This window comes from Drosophila rhopaloa, unplaced genomic scaffold, assembly GCF_018152115.1.
Source record: "Drosophila rhopaloa isolate 14029-0021.01 unplaced genomic scaffold, ASM1815211v1 contig_115, whole genome shotgun sequence".
In the NCBI taxonomy this organism is placed as follows: Eukaryota; Metazoa; Arthropoda; class Insecta; order Diptera; family Drosophilidae; genus Drosophila; species Drosophila rhopaloa.
Window position 1 is genome coordinate 2625518 of NW_025334990.1, and position 22973 is coordinate 2648490.

Consider the following 22973-nt stretch of genomic DNA (forward strand, 5'->3'; position numbering starts at 1 on the left):
ACAGATATATTAATAAACTATTATACATAAATCAATTTAGAATCATACTCAAATTGCAGTAACATTTTTTATTTAAACATATTTGGAATGAAATAAAAACATGGGAAGCCAACCAAAAAATGTAATATTACTTTAATAATTCGGAAATGTCTAAAAAAATTAATATTTTAAAGAAAATTAGCTAGCATGAACCTTAAAGTTAGTACCTCAATAGATTTCCATATACTTTGAGATATATTCCTTTAATTTTTTCCATTTTCATGTTAGTTTTCTTTAAAGTTTCCCATGACTTTTAACAAGTTAACCCCAAATTGGAGTTGTAGAGTTCATAACTTTAATAAATTTATGCCGATTTCAAAGTGAGACTTTTTAAGACTTGTGGTTTGATTTTCTAATATTATGCATTGAAATTTGTCATTTTAACGTTAATACTTTTTTTGACCGAATTTCATATTAGTTAGTTTTATTTTATGTATCCGATGACTTGTAAAAAGGTGACAAAAAGCCTTCAACTTTACCAAATTGAAGCCGATTTTCCTCTTAAGAGGTAAGAGGATTCATCACCATCCATTACGAATATGTAATCACATGAAATCAGAAATCTACCAAAGCCCCTATTTCTGTTAAACCAAATAAAACATTTTAGAAAAGGTTTTTGATTTTCACGACTGATAAGAACATAACTTTTGCTAGGGGTATTGGTAATTGGCCAGAAGTTTTTAACGCAGTGAAGGAATGTCGGAAATATCATTATAAATAATATATATTTTCGGTCATTCTCGGAGGGGTATCGATCAAGGCATATCTGTCTATCATTTCGCTTCTACGCAAACTTGTCTCTCGGTTCAATCCATCTAGCTATCTATATAGCTATATATTTAAATGTTTTTATATACACATAAAAATTGAAATATAGCGTTCTTTATTTTTAGTTTGGCGTTTTTGCCATATCTAAAATATATGTATACGAAACATTATTGCTTAGTTTTAAAATGCAAAATAAAACCTCGATGGTGACGGCGTCATAACTTTGGTTTAGAGTTGTGTATATGTAAATATTTATATACATAAATGTTTATATTCCAACAGAATAATTTCAAAAAGTCGTGTTTAGCCAGCAACATTGCTGCTGCAACATGCGGCAGGAACATCGGCAGGCCAGCAACATCCGAACATTGCGAATGGTTGCAGCTTCGCTGCGCAAAATAGTGCCGCACATCTATTTCTCAAGTCCAGCAGTGCGCAGTAAGTTTTGACAGCTCTGCGAAGTTCTAGTTTCATTTGAAGATTAACCCATTTGTTTCGGCAACGTAAATAGTAAGTATAAGTACGTGTACAAAATTTAAAATTCAAACCGGGAATAATTTAAAAAAAAATTGCCCGACGTTTCTCAAAGTCGAGTTCAATAAAATGTTAACAAAAAACGTATTAAATGAAATATGTGTTGTTGCTGAGCAAACAGGACAACGCCTTCGAGATGATGGCCGCTCCTCGAAAGTGTGTTAGGGAAAACTGATGAGGAGCACGAAGGTCGGCAGGTGGATGGTGGATGGTGGATCCCAGGGGGAGTGTGTTGAGCACTGGCGCCGGACACACCCGCCGCTTAATGATGAAACTATGCTGTTGTCGGGCCTAGTGCGAATATAAATAGATTTTGTTGATTTTGGGCGCGCGCAAACAGTTTGGAAATGCTAACCCGCCGGGGAGATGATAGATAGAATGGGGGTTGAATAGGGCAGAGTCAGACGCAATTGTGTGATGACGACATCAACATACTTTCGGTTTCCACAAAGCACGCGGCTGAAGATGACCTCACACATTTGGGGTTCAGCCATGAAAGGAATTTTGAGTATATAGCACAACAATTAACGGGAGATAAGGCTGATCACAGCTTGTTTGCATGGTGGGCGTTCAATTAAATTATCCACCGAACAACTAATTAAATTCTTATGCATCAGCGGCACGCGAAGTTTTCAAGGTCTTGCGATGCAATCAATATAAAAGTTATTAAAGTTTTCCGGTTTATATTTTAAATTAAAACCAGCACCATGTCCACCCCCGTTGGTCCGGAGCCGTGCAACGTGGTGTGCCCCAGCTGCCGCCAGCAGGTTACCACCCGCATAGAGCCGAAGGCCACCACCAAGACCCATCTGATAGCCCTGATCATGTGCCTCACCTGGTAAGCGGTGTCATCCCCCACTTACCTCCAACACTCTAATACATTTCTCTGCCGCATAGCTGCTGGCCCTGTGCCGGGTTCCTCTACTGCACCAAGTGTGCCCGGAACTCCGACCACATGTGTCCATCTTGCAACGCCTTTATCGGCACCTACGAGCGTTGAGCCCCTTCGATTTCGAGGTCAAGCCTTTCCGCGGTCTGCGGCCAGCAGCCCCGTGCCCAAATGCAGCCTACCACTTAACTCATATTCCGTTGTTACCTCTCTCACATTTATAACTACGCAATATTTTGATGTCAAGCAAAACATTGTAGTACCAGCTTAAGCTTTTGTATTCTTATCAAATTAATAAAAAGATTCAAGGAAGAAACTAATGGCTTTTATTTAGATGACTTCATCAGGAAATTAGTTTTGTTAAGTACCCATGATCATTCAGTAAATAAAAGTTAATGCATATTTGGGGGGAACGTTTTATGGGTTGCTTCGCGTCGTCATGTCCAGCCCAATAGTTGGAAATTAGAATGAGTGACAGGACATCATTCATGTCTCTCAATCATAGCAATACATTTTCTATATAACATTGTAAATTATAATTCAAACAATAAAGTTTCTTTTCAAAGTATGGAGAGATTTATAAAGATTTATGAGTTTATTATGAAACGACAATAATTGCTTCCTTTGATAATAGTACATAGCGGAAAAAAATCAGATTGTTTAGTCACCCCAGTATCAGTTATAGAAGTGGTACTGACTCAAAATTTATAAACAATGTTTTTTCAATAGGAACGAAAATATAATATGAAATTATCATTTATATACCCTTGCAGAGGGTTTTGAAATTACAGTCAAAAGTTATATACTAATCAGCATCACAGTCCATTTCTACGCAAACTGGTATTTTGGTCATTAATCTGTATAAAACTATTCCAAATATCTTTAACATATACCCATACACTCGAGATAATTCTTAAAACTTTCAGAAATAAGTAAATAATGTTTTATTATTAGGAGTATATATTAAAGCTGTATTGTATAAAATTCGTAAATTGTAATTGTAATTTTAAAGCTATGGCTCGTAATCTTTGTTTTTTTCAAGTCAATGAGAGCGACTCTAAAAGAGAAGCGACTCAATTCGAAGCTTAATCTAAACACAAAAACGGAAGCATCAAATACTATAAATATATAGTCTGTAGTCAGAAAAATAATCGGAAATTGCATGCCTCCAAAAATCCCCAGCGCACAATCAACATCGAGCCTGCCCTCACACAACTAAAAAGAACGCAAATCCAAATTCGGGCGTCGCCTGTGGAGCACATTTTAGTTGCCAGTCTGAGTTTGAACGCCTAGCACATCAGTCGGAAGTGAAAAAACTAAGAATGGAGAAGAATATTCCCTACAACCACCACCAGCAGCCTATGCCCCAGGCACCGCCCTGTTATGACAACACCCATCAGGGCTACCCGAGTCTTAATCAGCCACAGCCTGTAATTGTGGCACAACCTCAGAATGTGCAGGGTAAGTGAAAGGCAAACCATTTTCAAATTATTTGGACCAGTTTTTAGGAACTAAAGTGTTATACATGGATACCATATTAAAATAGAAACCGATTTCAAGAGCATGGATTCTAAATTTGTGTTTGAAAGAACAACATTTTATTCCAACCAAGAATTTCCGTCAATGTGTATACACACGCGCCGAAATAAAAAAAGCGTTCATTTATATACGTTTTTTCCTTATGAAAAACATAAATTCTTTTTATTCTTTCTCGAAGAGTGTCCATATTAAATAAAAGTGATTAAACAGATTTTCAAGAACGATATTGTTAATACAATCTATTTTCTATCTATTTTTCTATCTATTTTCTATGGTGATTTTTTACAAAAACTTTTCTGGTCTTTTTAGCACCTCCTAATGTGTTGGGGAATGTTCCATCCATGGCCACGTGCCCGAGCTGCGGAGTCCGTAAGCAAACGAACATCGAATTTGAGCCTAGTACCAAGACCCATTTGATTGCCCTTCTTATCTGCATGTTGGGGTAAGTAACTAAAGGTTGATCCTCTTGTCAATATTAACAATCCTGTTTTTAGGGGCCTTTGCTGCTGCTGCATTCCGTACTGCACGGACTCCTGTCAGTCGGCCAAACACACCTGTAGTAGCTGCGGAGCCTATGTGGGAACTTACAAGAACTAGGGATCAAACATCGAAAAGGAAGTCTCCATTGACATGTTTTAAAATATGCCAATCATTGTGAGCTTTATTCTCCTTCGGATTCAACTTCGCACAACGAAATATGCAAAACAAAGTCACTGACTCTTGTCCCAGAAAATATTGTAAAACCGCCCTTAAATACTTTTACATTTCAATTAAAATAAATGAATAACTTATCATAGAATTTTAAATCGGAGACTCAAACAGTTCTTTATAGACAGTAGACTGGGAAACTTTTCAGGGAAAGATGGCAACAATTATAAATATGAACATACTCGTATGAATACATATTTGACTGTACCAAAATGAAAAGTCATATTTAAACATTTTGGGCACCTCTTTTATCAGTATAAATATTTAAATTTTGCAAAGGAACACATTGGTCGATAATAATATTAGTGCCACCATTTTTGTTATAAATTCTGGGAATTCTATGTTCGCCCAGAAAATACTGATAACAAAAAAATATACTGCGATACTGTCCTTAATAATTTCCAAAAAAAATATTTCGGTTCTTATCGCGTTGAATAAAAATACCCTTTCAATCCAAATTTCTGCGTCGCGCAATGCTAATATGAGGCTGTGTCAGCAGTAAATTTTAATTAAAATGAAAAAAGAAGGAATGAAACTTATCAGCTTTTAAAGACAAGAACATACATAGATCAGAAAAATGTGGATTTGTGAATGTGAAATTTTCAATTTTTGTTAATTACTTATATAATAGCACAATTTCGATTTCGTCACCATTTTCTAACATGAGCTTATCTTTAAGTTTTTCAGCTATGTTTGGATTTTTTATGGCTTCCGAGTAATGAGAATTGATCTTTCACACTGTTGATAACCTTTGCAACTGCACACTCGTAAAATATTGTTTTGAATAATCAAAGAATCAATAAAAATGTATTTCTAAAAAATTTCAGATAATCAATCTTTTAAAAAAAAATGTTTCGTGTTGAAACCGCAAGTACAAAGGTATAAATATTAAAATCACCAGGGGGAAAAACCTGGTAAGCAATGTAAACAAGTTCAATTATCTTTTATAAGCATTTGTATATAGCAGACTGCAAATCAATCTGTAGAGTTGGTACATATTTTTGCAACAGTGTTGGTATTGATGGCCCAGGAAAACCTAAAAGAAAATTACATACATATGTCTAGAAACAAAATTGGGTTTTTCAGAATTTTAATTCATGGCTTGAACTCGTGGTGAAATTAAGTTTCTCGAAACATTCCAAAGCCTCCCACTTTCGCTATTCCATCAGCTTCGACAATTCAACTGCCATTTAATTGCAAAGAGCAATAAAAATAAGTTCAGAAATAAATTTATTCCGGTTAGCAGCAGACCTCTTTGCTAAATGCAATCCAGTATAGAAAGAAAAACTATTATTATTAAATGAGTTTTTTGATCGCAGGGAACCTTATGAATGCGAACGGAATATATGTATGAGTTTGAATAGTACCAATTCTAAAAACGAGAGAAATTAGTAATTAATAATGCTTGTTTACAAAGACGACAATGTGTTTTTTAGTTTCTCTTTTTTAAGAAACTGGTATAAATATTTGATTTTATGGGACTCAATGTATATTTTAAAAAATTTACATCAAATAATAATAAATTATATTGTATATGTTTTTATATTTTAAATCTACTAGCGATGTTTTAAATCTACTGCGGTTCAAAGTTTAATGCTCCCCTAATAAAAACATTTATTGAATGCAATTTGTATTCAAAAATCGATTATTTTGTATTTTTAAAATTTTTATAAATGCATTTTTAATTACTTTTTAAATTCAAAATTTTTGTAACCTTTGTTTCATAAACAATGTAAGGTTTTAAATGCAAAATTCGATTCCCACTGCACGCATTATTTACATTTAGTAATTTTATGTATCACAAATTTGCGATGCTTTTCTCAGAATTGGAAGTCTTTTCTAAAGATAATCTTTTGAGAGTTATGTTTCAAGACATTTCAATGAGTCATACATTTGCAACCAGATGCAGCCAACACAAAATCGCTTATGTAGCAAGAAAACAGTCGAAGAATGCAATACATGCTGAAATGCAGGCAGATTTTTCTGTCCAGGGAAAGACGTCAGACTATATCTCGATGGAAAAAGTTTAAGATGGATTTTTGGTAACTTACAATTACCCTATTTTACTTCAAAATCTAATGGAATTTCAATTCTTTCCAGTGCTTCATGCTGCGGACGTCGGTATTGTGAAGTGGACATCTACGAAATCAACCACAGATACAGATCCTGTAACTGGATAGGCGATCCCAACTAAAATGTTTTATCTAAAATAAAGATAAAGTCAACATGCCAAACTAAAATTAAAAAATTGGAAAGAAATAGAAGTGAAAGAAAAGTCTGATGTTTCATGCTGTGTTAGTTGTAAGTTAGACTACAAGATTTTAAGTGCGATGATTGCATTTAAATTGCACTTAAAAAACACAACTTTTTAAAAATGTATTGGTTTGTCAAATATACAATTTTTTTTATGTGTGGCCGACAATATAAATTTCGAGTCTCACTTCGTATACATGTGACTATGAATATCTTGTTATTATGGGACTGGGTGTGGTCATGGTTTTTATACCCTTGCAGAGGGTATTATAATTTTGGTCAAAAGTGTGCAACGCAGTGAAGGAGACATCTCCGACCCTATAAAGTATATATATTCTTGATCAGGATCACCTCCTGAGTTGATATAGCCATGTCCGTCTGTCCGTCTGTCCGTCTGTCCGTCTGTCCGTCTGTCTGTCCGTCTGTCCGTCTGTCTGTCCGTCTGTCTGTTTCTACGCGAACTAGTCTCTCAGTTTTAAAGATATCGAATTGAAACTTTGCACACACCCTTCTTTCCTTTGCACGCAGTATATAAGTCGGAACGGCCGGGATCGGCCGACTATATCCTATAGCTGCCATATAACTGAACGATCGGAAATGCCATAACTTTGGTGTTTGTAAAGTTAGGAAGTTGGGATTTTCTATGGGTTTTGAATTTGGCTAATCAATCCGACATGCCGAATTTCATAAGGATCGGCCGACTATATCCTATAGCTGCCATATAACTGATTGATCGGAAATGCCATAACTTTGGTGTTTGTAAAGTTAGAATGTTGGGATTTTCTATGGGTTTTATATTTGGCTAATCAATCCGACATGCCGAATTTCATAAGGATCGGCCGACTATATCCTATAGCTGCCATATAACTGATTGATCGGAAATGCCATAACTTTGGTGTTTGTAAAGTTAGGAAGTTGGCATTTTCTATGGGTGTTATATTTGGCCAGCCAATCCGACCTACCAAATTTCATAAGGATCGGCCGACTATATCCTATAGCTGCCATATAACTGAACGATTGGAAATGTCATAACTTTGGTGTTGTTAAAGTTAGGAAGTTGGGATTTTTTATGAGTATTAAGAATGCATCATTTGAATAATTTTGGAGAATATAATTTACAGAGTATTCTGCAAGGGTATATCAACTTCGGCTCCGCCCGAAGTTAGCTTTCCTTTCTTGTTAATTATTCTGTTGCTTTATTAGTTATTCAACTCCGAATTCGAAACGGACAGCTAGGCAGACTGAGAGAACAATACAACATTTTGCGAGATAACTTTGTATTTCGAACAAAAGTTATCAAAGACTTAAAAGTATGCAATTAAATTTGCAAATAATCAGTGGTCGGCAAATTGTGTGTGCCAACCGCGCTTTTGATAAGGACTCTTGCGATGTTTTTAAGTACCGTCCTGGGAATTAATTATATTGAGCAAATTGAAAGCCAATATATATATACCCCTGAAGCTTTTACAAAAATTAATATTAATATAATTTATAGGTTCAAAGATGTCTCCACCCCAGCGTTGCAAACTTTTGACTAAAATTGTAATACTTTCTGCAGGGGTATACAAATATTAATATTAATAAATTTTCGATAGTTGACCTCCCTTCTTACATAGATTCCGGTGGCAAAAACACATTTGCTGAGTTGTTCAACGTGGATCGTTAAACCAGACCACATTTATATGTATGGTAAAATAAGGTAACTACTTTGTTTTGTATAAAAATGACATTAACCTACAACCTACATACAAATTATGTATGGAATTTATATAAATAATATTTATACAAACTTCAGGAATACACCAGATTTGCCAAATAGTAAAAACACTCTTATTGTGGTTGTAGTTAATTTTATTTTTGACAACCGCACGCTCTCGTTGTCTGCAAGCAAGTAAGCTACGCATGTGCAAAAACAGAAAAAGGAAACTAAATCGTTCTTAGACAGAGAGGAAGAGAACAAAGAGAAGAGAGAGCTTTGCCTCTCCCTGAGATCTTCATTGTTCATCCCATGATACAATAACATGTTATTGTATCATGGTTCATCCCCTTCCCATAAACACACAATGTGTATGCGTACAAGTGTGACTTTTGGTATTCTCAACACGCCACCTCAAAAGTTACACTGATACAAATTAAGATATAACAAAATATAATAACAAATGATATCGAGTGTGCATATTTAAATGGTTGTAATATTTTTTTTCTTCTCTTCTCTGGGGTCTCTTTCTTTTATGATCCAGCATTTGCTGCAAAGAATTGGGGAAACCCAGTAAAACCCAATCAGATCAATCAAAACATAAATTAACAAGATTCGCTTATATAAACAGTAATGGTTAGACTAAAAATTATTTTGGTTTGATTATTGTTAAATATATATGTATATATGCCAAGAGATCCAGTTTGTCTTGGCTTTAAAGTGAATTATCAATTAACAAAAAACTCTACATACATATATGTATAAAGGTTCAGGCTGAAGATCCAGTTAGCCCCAGTTGATCTCGCAGTGCAGTGAATCTAGCTGTTGGTAGTGGCTTCGTTAAAATATCAGCCAATTGGAAATCTGTGGAAATAAACTTAACGCAGATTAGTTTGTTTTCAATTTATTCCCTGGTAAATTGATATTTAATATCTATGTATGTGCTTGGTTCTCTTGTGGCAAGTAGGATTATTGGCTATACTAATGCAACCTTGGTTGTCTTCAAAAATATCTATTGGGTCATTTAATTTTAATTTAATTTAATTTATTAATGACTTTAGCCATATAGCTTCTCTAACACCTTCAAATAAGGCCATATATTCAGCTTCGGTAGATGAAGCAGCAACTGATTTTTGATTCATAGTACTCTAGGAAATTGAACAATTTCCAAACACTTTAAATATATATCCTGCAGTACTTCTCCTATCAGTCTCATTTCCAGCCCAATCAGAATCGACATACCCTATAAGAATATTATCCACTTTAATATTCCCACTTCAAGTCAACAGTTCCTTTTAGGTACAGTGGCTCACAGCTTATTTGACCCACACCTAAATTTCAACATTAAACAGGTATAACTCCTGAACCATAAGAGATACCCATAAAAATAAAACGCAGAAAGGTTAACTGTTGTTTTAACTTCAAAAATATGTTTTCATTTATTTATTCTAGCAAGGAACTTCTTAATTAAACAATAAAAACTAAAAATACTGCCTTTTCAATGTCACAGCTTATTTGACCCAGTTCATCAAATTAATTATAAAAAATTTCAAAAAAAATATTTTTTAACTTTCAGTTTTGGTATGTCCGCCCTTTTGGTCCACAACCGACTTCAGTCTATTGGGAATAGATTCGACCAATTTTTTTGTGGTTTCTGGGGTGATTTTAGCCCATTCTTCGTGCAAAGCCGTCTTCAAGTCATTTTATTGGAAATATTGCGCTCCCGAATTTTTGAGTCCAGCAAAGCCCACAAATTCTCAATAACATTAAAATCGGGTGACTGAGCTGGCGATTTCTTTATATGGGGACAATTATAACCCAGCCAATATTGAACTATACCCGACTTTTGCTTTGGGTCATTGTCTTGGTAGAACCGAAAACCCTGTTTTATTCCCAATTTCTCAGCACTTTGAAGTAAATTATCCTTAAGGATATTAAGATAAACATTTTTATCCATTGTGCTTTCAATAAATTTTAGGTCATTTTCGCTGATGAGTCAAAATTTAATATTTTTGATCCGATGGACGTTCTTAGCTATGGCGTAAAGCCAATACAAAGCTGCAGGACAAACATCTAAAACCCACCGTTAAGCATGACGGCGGACACGTTATGGTTTGGGCCTGTAAGTCCGCAGCAAGAGTCGGAAACCTAAAATTTATTGAAAGCATAATGAATAAAAATGTTTATCTTAATATCCTTAAGGATAATTTACTCCAAAGTGCTGAGAAATTGGGAATAAAACAGGGTTTTCGGTTCTACCAAGACAATGACCCAAAGCAAAAGTCGGTTATAGTTCAATATTGGCTGGGTTATAATTGTCACCATATAATGAAATCGCCAGGTCAGTCACCCGATTTTAATGTTATTGAGAATTTGTGGGCTTTGCGGGACTCAAAAATTCGGGAGCGCAATATTTCCAATAAAAATGACTTGAAGACGGCTTTGCTCGAAGAATGGGCTAAAATCACCCCAGTAACTACAAAAAAATTGGTCGAATCTATTCCCAATGGACTGAAGTCGGTTGTGGACCAAAAGGGCGGACATACCAAAAACTGAAAGTTAAAAAAATATTTTTTTTGAAATTTTTTATAATTAATTTGATGAACTGTGTCAAATAAGCTGTGACATTGAAAAAGGCAGTATTTTTAGTTTTTATTGTTTAATTAAGAAGTTCCTTGCTAGAATAAATAAATGAAAACATATTTTTGAAGTTAAAACAACAGTTAACCTTTCTGCGTTTTATTTTTATGTGTATCTCTTATGGTTCAGGAGTTATACCTGTTTAATGTTGAAAACTAGGTGTGGGTCAAATAAGCTGTGAGCCACTGTATATAAAAACTCGTTTAAGACATTGCCATAATTCTTTGTTATTATTATTAGTATACCGGCTTAAGATACTTATTGATGTACTCAAGTCCGGAGGTGTACACAACATTATGTACATTAAACAGCCAATCAAATTCCTACATGTATTGGGAATATCACTTAAACACAATTGGGTATTAATAAGACATTTTTCTAAAAATCTACATATATGATAATTTTGGCTTATCTTTAATCCTCTCACTGCGTCTGACTTGTTGATTTTCATTTTCTAGTATATTATCACCAGTTTCAACTACTGGATCGGTATTCTCGAGACAAGTGGAATTTTTATTTAATTCTTATTTTCATTCGTTTCCAGTAATGGAAAATCTGACTCTTCATTCTCTTCCATTTGGGGAATCTTGACTTCTGCTAACATCATTATGTTTTACCACAGAGTCATTATACCCTTGCAGAGGGTATTATAATTTCAGTCAAAAGTTTGCAACGCAGTGAAGGAGACATTTCCGACCCTATAAAGTATATATATTCTTGATCAGCATCACCAGGAGAGTCGATCTAGCCATGTCCGTCTGTCCGTCCGTCTGTCCGTCTGTCCGTCCGTCTGTCCGTCTGTCCGTCTGTCCGTCCGTCCGTTTCTACGCAAACTAGTCCCTCAGTTTTAAAGCTATCTGCTTGAAACTTTCCCAAAAGTTGTCTTTCTATTGCAGGTAGTATATAAGTCGGAACGAGCCGGATCGGGCCACTATATCATATAGCTGCCATATAACTGAACGATCGGAAATGCCATAACTTTGGTGTTTTTAAAGTTAGGAAGTTGGGATTTGCTATGAGTTTTATTTTTGGCCAATTAATCCGACCTACCGAATTTCATAAGGATCGGACGACTATATCCTATAGCCGCCATATAATTGATTGATCGGAAATGCCATAACTTTGGTGTTTGTAAAGTTATCAAGTTGGGATTTTCTATGGGTTTTATTTTTGGCCAATCAATCCGACCTACCAAATTTCATAAGGATCGGCCGACTATATCCTATAGCTGCCATATAACTGAACGATTGGAAATGCCATAACTTTGGTGTTTTTAAAGTTAGGAAGTTAGGACTTTTTATGAGTATTAAGAATATATGAATATATGAATAATTTTGAAGAATATAATTTACAGAATATTCTGCAAGGGTATATCAACTTCGGCTCCGTCCGAAGTTAGCTTTCCTTTCTTGTTTTCATTTAAAGTCATAGATTTTATGCTTTTTTCGTCCACCACTACATCTCTAGCTATCATAAATTTTCTCGATTCCGCATTGCACAATTTATAGCCATTTGGCTCATACCCGACGAGTATAGTCTTGATCGATTTCTCATCAAATTTTCGCACTTTATTTAGTGCATATACCGTCGATCCAAATATTTTCAAATATTTAAATATTGGCTTCTTTTTATGCCACATCTCATATGGTGTTTTTCTTATATTTTCCAAAGCTCTACTTGGGGACCAATTAGCTAAATAGGTTGCTGTTAAAACAGCTTCACCCCAAAAACTTTTATTAAGTTTAGTACAGTTAATCATAGAGCGAGCTTTTTCGGTGATTGTTCTAATCACCCGCTCTGCAACACCATTCAATTGTGGGGTATGCGGAACCGTTAAATGATAACTAATACCTTTTTCGACACAAAATTCACGCATTTCATTAGAGAGATATTCCCTGCCATTATCAATATATAGATTTACCATTTTTAAGTTGAAATGAGCCTCACTTTTCGCCACAAAGTCTTTGAATACAAACAAAAAAGCATCTTTTTCACGGATAGTAAATTGTGCGGGATTTCCTTGCAATACAGCACCTTTTGTAATGCAATGTTTTTCCCCGAACTATTAAGACTAACTAGTCCTTTCGCAGTAGCATTCACAAATTCTCCACGCTTTGCAATCTCAATCGCCACACTTGGATTTAAAGTCTCATACTCGGAAAATAAGGTTATATCGTTTACTAGGTGATCTGATGCCCCTGAATCTAATTTAAAATCAACGCCATCTGTCTTTTCAGTGGAATTAGCTAATTTCATCATAAATACAATAGCTCAATCCGGCTGCGTTGCTGCCATCCCTGTCTGTCTCTCTCAACAACTACATAAATCAGATTAATCAGTGGAGTCTCCAACTAATTAAAGCTGGCAGCGTTTCCCACTGAAGTCCATTTGTAGTTCCAAGTCCACGTTCCAATAAATACTTTGTCAGTAAGGTTAAATAAATAAAAACACATTGGTAGATTTCAACTGCAGAGAGAGACGTTTATATTCTTGGAAGGTCCTGGAGGAAAGAGGAAGAGGAAGTAAGCTTTTGTAGTAAGGCTGTATACGCCAAAACAATCGATTACTATTTCATACATATGTATGTATGTACATATGTACAAAATGCCCTATGCAGACTTGATAAATGCTTAAATGCATAAACTATGATGTTCTGAATTACATGTATCAGTATGTGGGAAAGTAGATAAAATATTGGACGTGCTCTTAATAGTTATGGAAAATATCGCTGTAAACTATTGTTTTTTTCGAATTTGTCTTTTTTCACTAATTTTCCCGTAGAAGTCAGCTTTTTTCATTCAACAGTTGGTAACAGTTGGTAAATGTTTTAACGTTATTATTTGTATACCCTTGCAGAGGGTATTATAATTTTGATCAGATGTTTGGAACGCAGTGAAGGAGACGTTTCCGACCCCATAAAGTATATATATTCTCGATCAGGAACAATAGAGGATTCGATATGGCCATGTTCGTCTGTCCGCCTGTTTCAATACCGTTTGCGAGCTCAGTTTAAAAGCTAGCAATCTGAAACTTTCACAGTCGTCCTAAAACATGTGTACGCAGATCAAGTTTGAAAACCGCCCCGATCGGATGTTTATATCCTATAGCTCCCATAGGAACAATCGGATATAACTTGCAAGAATGAACGATATTTCTATTTATTATAAATCTTTCCAAATCTTATTTTTTGTATGGATACCTTGATCAGGGTAAAAGCGCTTGGCGATCGGACGTCTATATCCTATAGCTCCTATAGGAACAATAGGGTGAAATCGGTTAAAATTTAATGATTTTTAGGATATTTCACACAGTATATAAGCAATTGACATGAATCTTTCCAAATCGTATTTTTTTATGCATACCTTGATTAGGGTAAAAGTGCGTGACGATCGGACGTCTATATCCTATATCTCCCATAGGAACAATATACCTTATTCCTTTCGCTACTTTTTCATTTTTAGCAATTTCGGCAAAGTCTGCAAGGGTATTAAAACTTCGGCCTGCCGAAGTTAGCTTCCGTCCTCGTTTTCAGTAATGTTCCAATTTTTTAATGATCAAAGCAATATACTTCAATATACTTTTTTGATAAATAACCTGTTTTGATTGGAAGTCTTACGTTAACGTATAACGTAAAAGTACCTTTTTCGTGAGAGAATTCCACGAATGAATGAATTTTTTGTTGTGTATCTTTGAATCTTGTTAAAATTTCGAACTTATATAACCAACGCAACGAGCTTTTGCTTTTATTGTTCAGTTTTTGTTTATTTTAATAAAAGAATTCGAAAAGGTACATATGTATGTATGTGTATCTATGTGTGGCAAACACGCACATTTGCTCTCTCTCATTCCACTTGAAATAGCTTTGCGCTCCAGTGCCAGAATTTGGTGCGTAAAAGTTCTAGGGTTTAAGGTCTAGATCAATGCTTGCCTCTCTCAGATGGTCCGAAATGGAAAAAGCCCCAAAAATGTTATGCTCTTTCAGTGAGGCGCAATTTAGTTTCGTGTCTGAATTGGAAGGTGGAGGACGTCGGTCGCAATAATAAAAAACGATAGAATGGAGAAGAATTATCCCGACGCCCAGGCACCGCCCAGTTATAACACCACCCAGCCTGGTTATCCAAATTTGAACCAGCAGCAGCCGCTGATTGTTGCTCAGCCTCAGTTCATCCAGGGTAAGCGTTCTCATGCTTACTAATCAGAAAAAAACATAGTTCTTAGGGTCAAAGCATTGTATATATGAACGATTTCTAAAAGTCTATCGAAATAGCACACATATTTGCTTTTCAATGTGTAGGTATGTATGTTGAAAAGCAATAAAATGGCGTACATTTGTTTTTGTTATATATTTTTGTTATATATAAAACCCCAATTCATTGTTTACAAATTTCATAATTCCCTAAGTGTTAAATTGGTTTATTAAATTATCTCAGCGTGCGTTGCTTTCGTTCTGAAAATAATTTAAAAAAAAATACTTATAACCGTTTCTTTTTACAAAAAATTACTTTTTAGCACCTCCTAATGTGTTGGGGAATGTTCCATCCATGGCCACGTGCCCGAGCTGCGGAGCCCGAAAACAAACGAAGATCGAATTTGAGCCGAGTACCAAGACCCATTTAATAGCCCTTCTTATTTGCCTGATAGGGTAAGCAACTAAAGGTTGATCCTCTTGTCAATATTAACAATCCTGTTTTTAGGGGCATTTGCTGCTGCTGCATTCCGTACTGCACGGACTCCTGTCAGTCGGCCAAACACACCTGTAGTAGCTGCGGAGCCTATGTGGGAACTTTCAAAAACTAGGCCTCTTCCTCGAAAACCAAAAATCCAAGAAACTCCTAATATGCAACCTTAAAAGTATGCCTCATAAATGCATTTTTAATTTGATTACACAAATAATTAAATTAATCGTAGTGTAAGCTTATACAAAATAAAACAAAAATATTTTGCGATTGATTATAATCAGAATATCTAAAGTTATTGCTATAAATTTAACAAATTTTAAAGCTTTTTATTGGGGATTTAATTTTGGGACTGCCAATTCTTACTCCACAAAATATATTAATATAAAATATATACAAATTTATTAATTTTCTGTGTCGCATCAATAATGTGAAATTATTTACACGAGTCACGCTTCACTGACACACGGAAAAACATTTTTTTTCTCACAAAGCAATATAAAAAAATCAAATCTGAATTTTTAAATGTTTATTTTTTACATAAACATTTGCACAAAAGTATACATACTTCTGTTTGGTTTATTTTTCGCACCCATTAATTTATTTCATCTTATTTATAATCAATTTCTCTTCAGAATCTATCCTTACAGCAAAGGAAAAATCTTAGTGTAATCAAGAAGTTTAACAGTTTTAACCGATAATAGTTGGTTGAATTTACTGATAGGTAAATGTAACCACAAAACCAAAAAAAATAATAATCCGTTTAAAATGCTGTACCATAATTTTAATTTATACGAAAAATATTGTAAAATTATCGCTTATACAGATGGTTTATTAAACAAGTAAAACAACAACTAAATATAATTTCAACAACAAAATACCTAGACAATAGTCAACATTTTTCTGGTGAATTCAACTTTCAATACAGAACAAATAACGGAAAATGTACTGTAAAAGTTGGCTCATTAACCAACAAAATGTTTTCTGTGTATACGAAAAATCATAAAAGATAAGCAGATAAGAACCCGTTTGGTTTTAAAAGTTTAACATAACCTTTTTGGCTCAAATTTATACAAATGTGGCCGATCCACAAAAATGACGCAGAGACAAAGAAAACAATTTAATAAAGTCTAACTTGCGTGCTTAAAATATTAAGTATACGGCACTCAGTTCGCAAAAATAGTTGTCTACTTTTATGCATTGGTAATATATTTTAGTCAGCGTAACCTCGGCTGGCAGAAATCGCTTGATTTCCTTTCTATTATTAAGACCTTACCTTTTATTTGTACTTGTAATGAAACCTGAGTATGACTTAGTATTTCCGGTCTTTCTATTTTATTTATGGATTATAAATCAATACAAAGAAAGTGACTTTGGTAATTTGATTATTAAGAAGTCAATATGACAACGAACTACTAAATTTGTATTTCTCAATTTCTCAATCAATAAATATAACATATATATAGCAACCTTTTTAAACTTATAAGTGATTTATTTAATAGTATTAAAATTCGTGCTGTCTTTTTCTCAGTATTGTGAAATTATAGGCATCAATAATTTGTAATTAGTCCGCCCTCTCGATTTCATTGCCAACGTTTCGTTGGAAAACAAAAAATATATGACTACAAAATAATTGATAACAGTCGAGCCTTATCAGCTATGCTTGCATTTGTTCTTAGAGTTCGGGAGGAAAGTCTCGATCTGAAATCTGAAGCTTAGTTTCGAAAAGATGTCGTTCAGAAGCAGACCAAAATGCAAAAAGCGGTCGTCGGAGGTTTATAGAAGTTTGTCGGTAGAGAATCCCAAAAGGAGACAGTCGTCTAAGGGATCTATCAACTCTGATGATTTACATTTATCTTGGAGACAGAGATTTTGGTTCAATATGCGGTAGGTTCCAAGTCAAAGGTAGCCTTTAATTAAATTTTAAATTGTATTTTTCTACATATATTACAGCTCTTGTTGTTGCTGTGGAAAACCAAGGACTTAGTAGATGCATTAGAGATGTGGATACAAATAATAAAAGAGTAAAGACTTATGAGATGTTAAATAATTGACTCACTTAATGTGAGAAATTTAGTCATTTTCTGATATATTGTTTGTATGATCCGTTTCATTTATAAGTTGACTAAAATAATTTGTAAAACTTGAACTTGCATTCCTATATATAAACATAGCTAATCATTCTTATCAAGACTTTGTATTTATTGCTGGGTATGTCATTAAAATTTCCCATTGCATAAGTTGTGCTATGTGTTCATAAAAATAAATATGGGAAACCTATTGTAATCAAACAAAAATATTTATTTAATACTGGGACATTTTCCGCTTTTGCGTTTTTTACCTTTTTTGCTTATGGGCATTTAATTTTTTGCGCTTACAACTTTTTGCTCTTTTAATGACGGTCTAAAGACGTTCCCAAAGCAATCTAAACAAAAACTTTGGACCAGCAAATCGCCAAAATTAAAATAACATAATAAAGGTCTGCCCCTAAGAAGATTATGTTTTTCCTCCAAGTTTTATATCTTGACCCAAAGATGTGGGTCCGTATTAAGTCCCTTTAATTCCAACAAATTTGTTTACGGTGTAGAAAGCACTTTCGCTTTTAACAAATTAAGTTGTTTGGCTGTAGATATAATAATTACAAGCAAACAAGATAAAAAGCTAAAAAATAGAGCTTTCGTAGGCATTGTTGCCAGCAACACACGGCAGCAAAGTTGTGCAACAGCAGCAGAATGACGAAGCGCGAGTCTTGGCCTCAGTTTTAGTTCGTGATTGGATCCCAAACGAAGATGCAGTACAACCAACCACCGGCGGGAGCCACTGGGTATCCACATCAGATGCCACCACCGAGTTACGAGCAGGTGGTTCACATACAGGCGCCAGTGCGACTGGTTCATGCAGCAGCACCTCCGCCCGTGGTGATCATACAGCGTGGGTTTTTTAATTCCACAAAGTATAATAGGTGCTATATGCATACAGGTTCTACTAATCCACAGATCAAGCCGTATTGCCCGTTGGTCCCGACCCCAGCTTCATCACATGCCCGCACTGCCATGTCCAGAAACTGACCCGCGTGGAGTACTCGCCCAGTGTGAAAACACACGTCATTGCCGCCATTCTCTGCATCGTTGGGTAAGATCTCCGGAGCTCCTTATACTACTCTCCCCCTTATCTAATCTTCAATGGAAAATCTCAAACAGACTCTGGTGCTGCGCATGTCTGCCCTATTGCGCCACCAGCTGCATGAATGCAAATCACTTCTGCGGCAATTGCAACAAGTTCGTCGGCGTCTACAACAGCGATTAGTAATCCCCAAGAGAAAAATAAACAGAACCAAACAAATCGAACCAAATCGAACCGATCACACCCTCTACACACAATCACCCGCAACTCATTGAGAATTCGAACATTTTTGCTAAGGTGTCGACAGACGATGAAATTCCCCCAACAGGGTAAACAATCGGTCCGGCGAGCTTTTGGCTTTACTTGATAAGAATACGCGATACGAGCCACTTTTTTCCACGGCGCTCCCTTGAGTCATTTTCCAGCGATTCACACACCCAGAAAGGCCATAATATGGAGCCCGTTTATCCGGCTGCACCTTTGGAGGCGCCCAAGGGATCCGCCGAGTTGCAGGCGGCTCCTGCCGAGCACCAGCAGCTCCTGCCGCCGGCGCCGCCCAGTTACGACCAGGCCACATCGATTTCGGCGGAGACCACGGCACCAGGAACAGCCGATCCGAAGCCAGCAACCACCACCACCACCCACCACACGGTCGTGGTGGTGCCCACATCGCCCTACGGCCCGGAACCCATGGATGTCCAGTGCCCGCATTGCCACAATTACGCCAGGACACGGGTCTCCTACAAGCCCAACTCGCGCACCCATCTGATCGCCCTGTTGTTGTGCCTGTTCCAGTAAGTAAACGGATGAAGTAGATAAAACTAGGTATTGGTCAATCTTGCAATGCAATCCGTATTGAAATCTCATCCATATGTGGAGAACATGAATAGCATAGCAAAAGCAGCATAAAGAATGAACCATTCGGTTTGACATATTTCGATATTTATGCTTATCAACAAAGTGAGCTAACTTCAACTTTTTTCTGTAAGTATACAGAAAAGATAAAATTGCGTGGTAGGCAATTAGGCTTCATAATTAAGCAACCACTGCCCCAATTGAATATTCATGGTTGTCCAAAAATAAAGCAGACATCAAATAATTCTGCAAATGTGGCTCATAAAATCAATATGTAATCTTTATTATTTTGAAATTTTATCGTATAAATGACCTAGATTAACATCTATTTAACAGGTTGCCACTTATAAAGAAATTAGTTATCGGTTTCGAAAGTGGATATTCTATATTTGGCATTGTATTTACTAATGACCCGCACTATTTTTATATTTCCTTTAATCTATGCCAGGAATTAACTTATATTCTATATTTAAGTGCTTATCAATGCTGTATTTAATGACTTAAGAACAAACGATATATTCTAATAAGTACCTTGGAGTAAGAATATTTAAACAACTTTATTGAAAGTAGTATATTTTAAGCATTAACTCAAGATTTTATTTTAATGTGAAAAAAAGATAATCTTATGGTTTTTAGTGTGGATTTCACTTATCAATGACTCATTTATTCGGTTCTATCGTTTTATTACAGGCTGTACTGCTGTGTGTGTCTGCCGTATTGCATTTCCAGCTGCATGAACACGAATCATTACTGTGGCATGTGCGATCGTTATTTGGGCACCTACGATCGCAAGTGAGCAACTGAGGAATTTTCGTCTAACCGCTCCTTTCATGTATACACATTTTCTTCAAGTAATTAGTTAATAAAAGGTCTGCAACAAGCAAACTGAACCAACATCAAGTATTTCACATTTAAACTGGTATTTCAAAAGCTTTAATTTGTGAGAGAGTTTAATTGAAAAAATATATGCAAAGTAAATTTAATCAACCACAAGATTTAGTAACGAACTCATTTATTTATAATTAAATTTTGCAATTATAAACCAAATATCTAAAAAAAATAAACTACATATAAAAAATATATAAAATCATTATTATTTGCTAATTTAATCTTTTAGAAGTAAACTGAAAAATGGCAAAAGTGAAACTCGTTCTTAAAATAAGAATAATGTTTAAAAATTATTAAGCAATTTTGATCGTAATATAAAAAAATGTGCAACTCTAACTATTTTAATGATACTCCATAAAGCGTTGCAATTAAATAATACAAAAATAATATTGCACTAATTAGCCGCACTTATATTTTATTATTTAATTGCGTCGCTTTTTGGAGTATTTTTAATACTACGATCTAGAGCGTTTGATAACTTTTTTATTTACTTACCCAAAGCTTACTTAATTACCGACATTTTTGTATCTGCATATATATGAATGTTTATCGGACATCCTATTCTCCTACGAGAGATAAGTTAGATAAACAGTGATATTCACTGTGTGCATTAGATAAAGCTCGGTAAACACATTTCGAGAGATACTTTCGGTTTTGCAACAGCCCAAAAAAGATTGCTCAATCGGCTGAAAGCTTTTTCAAGCTCGCTCCGATCTGAGCCAACAACTTGAATTGCGATTCCGAAACTGAATCTTTACCTGGATCCGAATTTACTGGCAGTTGCGAGCGCCGAGCGAAGTGCAAAAGACGCCGTCTAGTAGTAAATACGCAAAGTAAACAAAACCACTCCATCGGCTGAACGTGGAACCGGAATCTCTTACTCATTGTCAAGAAAAAAAGCAGCTGAACTTCGCACTCGAACTCGGGTTTGATAGTGTTTTGTTTTAAATATGGACCAGAAGCGAGCCATGCTGTATCCGCAAGTGGATTTCAACACCCCGAGTGCCCCCTCGCCGACGCCAACGAGGGATTTGGCCAATCCCATGAGTCTGCACGTGGAGGCACCTCCATCGTACGACATGGCCATCTCGGTTCCAGTGGTTCCGGTGGTTTCCGCACCAGCGATTGCCCCATCACTGCCGCCAGTGGTTGTTGTCGAGCAGCCAGCATTGCAGCCACCTACTGTGGTTCCGATCGGTTGGTAGTTTGCTAGTAATTCGAGTATGAAGCTCTGCTGACGTCACTTCTGATATTGCAGATGCCCTGAATCTCGGTCCAAATCGAAGTAGGGTCCTCTGCCCCGCCTGTGGTGCCCACAAAACCACGAGGATGACTCACACAGCTAATTCTAGGACGCATATGGTTGCAGGTCTTCTCTGCTTAGTGGGGTAAGTTAGGTTCCTCTGAAACAATATTAGAAATTATACGTAAATAGTTAACAAATCGGGGTAGATATTTTTAAAGTCTTACATTTATATATATAGACATATTTTTTTCACACTTCGTTTTATTTCAAACAACTGAATGTATTTCAATGTAGTTCCTCCTAAATTACTCAAGCCGAGAAACTCACAATATAGAAAAACTTACACAACATTTAATAATATCTATTAAATTCTTATATATTACAGTTGGTTCAAGTTTATATTCAAAATTGTAAATTCATTATTAATGCAGAAAATTCTAAAAAACTAAAATTTAAAATATATATAAATTAAATCCTTAAAGAAGTCTGGAAAGTATTTTTAGGGGTAACGGAATTATATATGTTCAATAGTAATATTAAAGATTTATTTTTGTTTTTAAATGTTTCAGTTTTTGCTGTTGCGCTTGTTTCGTCCCCTATTGCATGAATAGTTGTCGCACAGGAAACCACTATTGTCGCAAATGTAACACCTTCCTGGGAGCCTACAATCCAAAAGGAATGAACTGAAGATAAGACTGCGATAAGATGTGATCTAAAAAGACGGATAAAAAGAGATATAACCGTTGGAAGTTATATGCAAACACAAATCAGCTGATGTTTGTCTGCGAATAAATTAAGGTTGTACAGAAGCCAATGGCTAAGACGCAAAGCGTTAAAGATAAACTAAAGGGAAGCAGAAAATGGTCATCAATTAGTTAAGAGTATTTGAGGTGGCTAAAAATAAGTTAAAAGATTTCCCACTTCCACTAAAGCGATAAACACTATAATAAACATAGGCAAAACCGCTTACCTTCCCATTGTTGCTGAAGCAGCTGGCCTTTGGCTGGCTAAAAAAATAATAGCGTGGGCGGAATCTTCGCTTGGCTTGACAATAAAAAGCAAACAAAAACAAATGACAAGTAGTTTCAAATTATAATAACTTTGGCGCCCAAGTGGGCA

At 35.5% G+C, this 22973-nt stretch overlaps 6 protein-coding genes across 7 annotated transcripts; all 6 read left to right on the forward strand.

The window, feature by feature from the left end:
* The first annotated feature begins 1218 nt into the window (after positions 1-1218).
* Positions 1219-2546, forward strand: LOC108037274 (lipopolysaccharide-induced tumor necrosis factor-alpha factor homolog). 2 transcript variants are annotated; one of them, XM_017113808.1, is made up of 3 exons: positions 1219-1327; positions 2045-2179; positions 2239-2546. In XM_017113808.1, exons 2-3 carry the CDS (start codon positions 2049-2051, stop codon positions 2339-2341), a joined length of 234 nt encoding a protein of 77 aa, XP_016969297.1. In that variant the 5' UTR covers positions 1219-1327; positions 2045-2048; the 3' UTR covers positions 2342-2546. The 2 variants fall into 2 exon arrangements, with proteins under 2 accessions (XP_016969297.1, XP_016969296.1); XM_017113807.1 differs by having other exon boundaries at positions 1219-1317.
* On the forward strand, positions 1219-4568 carry LOC108037273 (lipopolysaccharide-induced tumor necrosis factor-alpha factor homolog). Its single transcript, XM_017113806.2, has 4 exons — positions 1219-1245; positions 3413-3691; positions 4079-4211; positions 4264-4568. Exons 2-4 carry the CDS (start codon positions 3553-3555, stop codon positions 4364-4366), a joined length of 375 nt encoding a protein of 124 aa, XP_016969295.1. The 5' UTR covers positions 1219-1245; positions 3413-3552; the 3' UTR covers positions 4367-4568.
* Positions 4569-15067: 10499 nt separating this feature from the next.
* On the forward strand, positions 15068-16055 carry LOC108039615 (lipopolysaccharide-induced tumor necrosis factor-alpha factor homolog). Its single transcript, XM_017116668.2, has 3 exons — positions 15068-15238; positions 15576-15708; positions 15761-16055. Exons 1-3 carry the CDS (start codon positions 15121-15123, stop codon positions 15861-15863), a joined length of 354 nt encoding a protein of 117 aa, XP_016972157.1. The 5' UTR covers positions 15068-15120; the 3' UTR covers positions 15864-16055.
* Positions 16056-18329: 2274 nt separating this feature from the next.
* LOC108039617 (lipopolysaccharide-induced tumor necrosis factor-alpha factor homolog) lies at positions 18330-19059 on the forward strand. The gene is made up of 3 exons (XM_017116669.2): positions 18330-18673; positions 18739-18874; positions 18943-19059. The coding sequence occupies exons 1-3, from the start codon at positions 18532-18534 to the stop codon at positions 19046-19048; spliced, it is 384 nt and encodes a 127-aa protein (XP_016972158.1). The 5' UTR covers positions 18330-18531; the 3' UTR covers positions 19049-19059.
* Positions 19060-19305: 246 nt separating this feature from the next.
* On the forward strand, positions 19306-20688 carry LOC108039614 (lipopolysaccharide-induced tumor necrosis factor-alpha factor homolog). The gene is made up of 2 exons (XM_017116667.2): positions 19306-19659; positions 20411-20688. Exons 1-2 carry the CDS (start codon positions 19319-19321, stop codon positions 20514-20516), a joined length of 447 nt encoding a protein of 148 aa, XP_016972156.2. The 5' UTR covers positions 19306-19318; the 3' UTR covers positions 20517-20688.
* Positions 20689-21393: 705 nt separating this feature from the next.
* On the forward strand, positions 21394-22823 carry LOC108045915 (lipopolysaccharide-induced tumor necrosis factor-alpha factor homolog). Its single transcript, XM_017125404.1, has 3 exons — positions 21394-21805; positions 21867-21996; positions 22424-22823. The coding sequence occupies exons 1-3, from the start codon at positions 21559-21561 to the stop codon at positions 22539-22541; spliced, it is 495 nt and encodes a 164-aa protein (XP_016980893.1). The 5' UTR covers positions 21394-21558; the 3' UTR covers positions 22542-22823.
* The last annotated feature ends 150 nt before the right edge of the window (positions 22824-22973 follow it).